The sequence below is a fragment of the Abramis brama genome (genome assembly GCF_963993115.1).
Source record: "Abramis brama genome assembly, chromosome: 12".
In the NCBI taxonomy this organism is placed as follows: Eukaryota; Metazoa; Chordata; class Actinopteri; order Cypriniformes; family Leuciscidae; genus Abramis; species Abramis brama.
Window position 1 is genome coordinate 658,862 of NC_139974.1, and position 5,000 is coordinate 663,861.

The 5,000-nt window shown below is 48.5% G+C and overlaps 1 protein-coding gene across 4 annotated transcripts in view; it reads left to right on the plus strand.

Annotated features, from left to right (window-relative positions):
• Nucleotides 1–5,000, plus strand: part of syngap1a (synaptic Ras GTPase activating protein 1a) — a 75,242-nt gene that overhangs the window by 48,026 nt on the left and 22,216 nt on the right. For all 4 annotated transcript variants that reach the window (XM_084131606.1, XM_084131608.1, XM_084131607.1 and 1 more), the window contains 2 exons: nucleotides 1–110; nucleotides 3,417–3,653. The exon at nucleotides 1–110 is cut by the window's left edge and continues 35 nt beyond it. In XM_084131606.1, the coding sequence (XP_083987732.1) occupies nucleotides 1–110; nucleotides 3,417–3,653 (347 nt within the window). The remainder of the gene's footprint in view (nucleotides 111–3,416; nucleotides 3,654–5,000) is intronic.

Genomic DNA, 5,000 nt, shown 5'->3' on the forward strand with positions numbered 1-5,000 from the left:
AACTGTGAGGTGGACCCGATGCGAACGCCTCCCTCGGTTCTGTCGGATCATCAGGCAAACCTGCGCATGTGTTGTGAACTGGCGCTCTGCAAGATCATCAACTCCCATTGGTCAGTTCATACCGCCACACGTCAGCTGACCCACCAACCAACCAACCACGTGTAACGCACACACATTTCAAGTTAATATTTGGACAATTTAACAACACATTCGTATGTTTGCGGTTCTATGGTTTTTATGATTTAATTAATTATTAATAAGTGTTTTGTTTTGATTGATTGTTTTTTTTATGATTTAGTTATTTAGAATTTTGATGGTTTTTGTTTTGAAATTATTTGATTTAATTAATTATTGATACATTTTGTTTTATTGTATTTATTTTAAAATGATTTATTTCACTTTAACATTTTTATGATTTGAAATTAATTTAATTTGCATTGTAATGCTTTAATTAATTATCAGTGTTTTGTTTCGATTGTTTTCTTTTTTTCTTTTTTTTAATTATTATTAGGTTTTGTTTTAAATGTATTTATTCAAAAAAGATTTATTAAATTTTACATTTTTATGATTTAATTAATTAGTACATATTTTATTTTGATGGTTTTTGTTTTGAAATTAATTGTTTAAAGTTTTGGATTTTAATTATTTAATTCATTATTTCTAAGTGTTTTATTATTATTTTTGTAATATTTATTAACATTTTTACATATTTATTTAATTCATTATTAGTAAATGTTTTTATTTGAAAAATGTGTTTTTATTTTATAAATATTTACACAGTCCGCTCTGGGGTGCGTTTCCTGTACAGCGCCGTAACTCACTGCTTAGCTACCATAGTGCGATGCATCATTGAAGAAATCAACTAGCTAGACACGACTGTTTCCCGAATCCATATTGTTGCAAATTGGTCGTTCAAACGTGTTGAACCCCCGTCCTTCATCTGTCCACAGCTCCCCGGGGGTCCTTCATCTGTCCACACCTCCCCTGGGGTTCTTCATCTGTCCACACCACCCCGGGGGTCCTTCATCTGTCCACACCTCCCTGGGGTCCTTCACCTTTCCACAGCTCCCCTGGGGTTCTTCATCTGTCCACACCTCCCCGGGGGTCCTTCATCTGTCCACAGCTCCCCTGGGGTTCTTCATCTGTCCACACCACCCCGGGGGTCCTTCATTTGTCCACAGCTCCCCGGGGTCCTTCACCTTTCCACAGCTCCCCGGGGGTCCTTCATCTGTCCACAGCTCCCCGGGGTCCTTCACCTTTCCACAGCTCCCCGGGGGTCCTTCATCTGTCTACACCTCCTCGGGGGTCCTTTATCTGTCCACACCTCCCCGGGGGTCCTTCATCTGTCCACACCTCCCCGGGGTCCTTCACCTTTCCACAGCTCCCCGGGGGTCCTTCATCTGTCTACACCTCCTCGGGGGTCCTTTATCTGTCCACACCACCCCGGGGGTCCTTCATTTGTCCACAGCTCCCCGGGGTCCTTCACCTTTCCACAGCTCCCCGGGGGTCCTTCATCTGTCCACAGCTCCCCGGGGTCCTTCACCTTTCCACAGCTCCCCGGGGGTCCTTCATCTGTCTACACCTCCTCGGGGGTCCTTTATCTGTCCACACCTCCCCGGGGGTCCTTCATTTGTCCACAGCTCCCCGGGGGTCCTTTATCTGTCCACACCTCCCCGGGGTCCTTCACCTTTCCACAGCTCCCCGGGGGTCCTTCATCTGTCTACACCTCCCCGGGGGTCCTTTATCTGTCCACACCTCCCCGGGGGTCCTTCATCTGTCCACACCTCCCCGGGGGTCTTTCATCTGTCCACAGCTCCCCGGGGGTCCTTTATCTGTCCACACCTCCCCGGGGTCCTTCACCTTTCCACAGCTCCCCGGGGGTCCTTTATCTGTCCACACCTCCCCGGGGGTCCTTCATCTGTCCACACCTCCCCGGGGGTCTTTCATCTGTCCACAGCTCCCCGGGGGTCCTTTATCTGTCCACACCTCCCCGGGGTCCTTCACCTTTCCACAGCTCCCCGGGGGTCCTTCATCTGTCTACACCTCCCCGGGGGTCCTTCATCTGTCCACACCTCCCCGGGGGTCCTTTATCTGTCCACAGCTCCCCGGGGGTCCTTCATCTGTCTACACCTCCCCGGGGGTCCTTTATCTGTCCACACCTCCCCGGGGGTCCTTCATCTGTCCACACCTCCCCGGGGGTCTTTCATCTGTCCACAGCTCCCCGGGGGTCCTTTATCTGTCCACACCTCCCCGGGGTCCTTCACCTTTCCACAGCTCCCCGGGGGTCCTTCATCTGTCTACACCTCCCCGGGGGTCCTTCATCTGTCCACACCTCCCCGGGGGTCCTTCATTTGTCCACAGCTCCCTGGGGGTCCTTCATCTGTCCACAGCTCCCCGGGGGTCCTTTATCTGTCCACACCTCCCCGGGGGTCCTTTATCTGTCCACACCTCCCCGGGGTCCTTCACCTTTCCACAGCTCCCCGGGGGTCCTTCATCTTTCTACACCTCCCCGGGGGTCCTTTATCTGTCCACACCTCCCCGGGGTCCTTCACCTTTCCACAGCTCCCCGGGGGTCCTTCATCTGTCTACACCTACCCGGGGGTCCTTTATCTGTCCACACCTCCCCGGGGTCCTTCACCTTTCCACACCTCCCCGGGGGTCCTTCATCTGTCCACAGCTCCCCGGGGGTCCTTCATCTTTCTACACCTCCCCGGGGGTCCTTTATCTGTCCGCACCTCCCCGGGGGTCCTTCACCTGTCCACACCTCCCCGGGGGTCCTTCATCTTTCTACACCTCCCCGGGGGTCCTTCATCTGTCCACACCTCCCTGGGGGTCCTTCATCTTTCCACAGCTCCCGGGGGTCCTTCATCTGTCTACACCTCCCCGGGGGTCCTTTATCTGTCCATACCTCCCCGGGGGTCCTTCATCTGTTTACACCTCCCCGGGGGTCCTTTATCTGTCCACACCTCCCCGGGGGTCCTTCATCTGTCCACAGCTCCCCGGGGGTCCTTCATCTGTCCACAGCTCCCCGGGGGTCCTTCATCTGTCCACAGCTCCCCGGGGGTCCTTCATCTGTCCACACCGCTGCACCCCTGCCTTCATCTTCAGGCAGGATATGCCGTGGGTACCCTCCAAATGTGAACTATGGACGGGTCCTGCGCCAAAGAACTTTACCATTCAATATTTCTGTTTTCATTTTCTGGTCTACTAATAAATAAAAGTCATTGTGATAAAATCTCGCCTTTCAAGTCTTTCTGGTAGAACTATGGTTTCAGGAAACACAGACTCGTTGAACTACGCTGATAATGACAGAACTTGCGACTATAGTTGGCTAGCAATGATTTCGGGAAACGCACCCCTGATAGTGAATATCTCTCTCTCTCTCTCTCTCTCTCTCTCTCTCTCTCTCTCTGCAGTGTGTTTCCCCGCGAGCTGAAGGAGGTGTTCGCCTCGTGGCGTGTGCGCTGTGCCGAACGCGGGCGAGAGGACATCGCCGACCGCCTCATAAGCTCCTCCCTCTTTCTGCGGTTCCTGTGTCCCGCCATCATGTCCCCGTCGCTGTTCAACATGACGCAGGAGTATCCGTCCGAACGCACCTCGCGAACACTCACGCTCATCGCCAAGGTGGTGCAGAGCCTGGCCAGCTTTTCAAAGTCAGTCACTAGAGTCCAGCGTCATTCAGCGCGCCATCACCAGCTCTGAGCTGTCAATCATCCATCACATGACTCGCACGGACACGCCCACTATGGCTCCCATTCCCATTCAGGCATCGGCACCAGTGTTGTTTTAGTAGCGTTAATTTACTGTCATAGTTTTTGTTACAGTTTTAGTTAATATTTTCAGTTTTTTGTTTAGTTTTTGTTTAAGTTTTAGTAGTTGTATTATGTAATTTTGATTAGATTTGTTTTATTTTTTTTATACATTTTTATTTCAGTTTTATTTATTTTTACACTTCAACTTAAACTACATGATAATGAGAAAAGTTGCCTTGTTAAGTAACTGAAATAAAATGAAAAATAAAATGTATTTCATACGGAGCCTCACATGACATGCAGACATAAAAAATATATCGTTGAACTTATCCTTTTCTTTCGTTGTGATGTACTTAAAACAAGGGAACAAATTATATCTTGTCTATGATTTACTTAAAATGAGCGATGAAACAAATTATTATATCAAATGGCGTATTAGTAAGTCGTGTGAATGAATTGTTAATTCATGGCCACAATATACATATTGTTTCCCCACATGTCATCTGCGGAGCTCCGTAATTTTATTTCCAGTCATATAAACATGTTTATATAGTTTAAGTTGAGGCTCATAACCCTGGTGGCTCCTGCCATGTGTGTCTCATCATATCTCAGGGTTTATATCTCTGTCTCGTGTCGTCTCACAGCGGTGTGTGTGTGGAGTGTCGTCTCACAGCGGTGTGTGTGTAGAGTTGAGTCTCACAGCGGTGTGTGTAGGGTTTGGTACTGAAACCGGGCACCGGTATGTAACCGGACCGAATCAAAAGGCAGATTTCGGTGCCACTTAAATGCCTCAGCTGTCGGTTGAAATATGAAATATCTGCCCTCTGGTTCTCTGAAACGGACGTAAGAACAGAGCCGGACAGTAACGGAGTACATTTACTTGAGTACAGTACTTAAGTACAATTTTGAGGGATCTGTACTTTACTCGAGTATCATTTTTGGGGAGTACTCATGACTTTACTCAAGTACATTTGAGAGGCAAATATTGTACTCTTTACTCCACTACATTTCTATCCATAACTGTGAGTACCCGTTACTTCTTCTAAAAAAAAAAAAAAAAAAAGGAAAAAAGAAACATCTCGGAAACCCTCTCAAATGTGATTGGATTGTGCAGGCGCCACTGATTGGGACAGCCTATCAGCAATCACCTTCAGCTTTCCGCCAAAGTCAACTCCATGGTCAGATTTAGATAAGAGACGAAACCATGGACGAAACAATGGATGAAGACGCAGCAGGTCCATCCCGGGA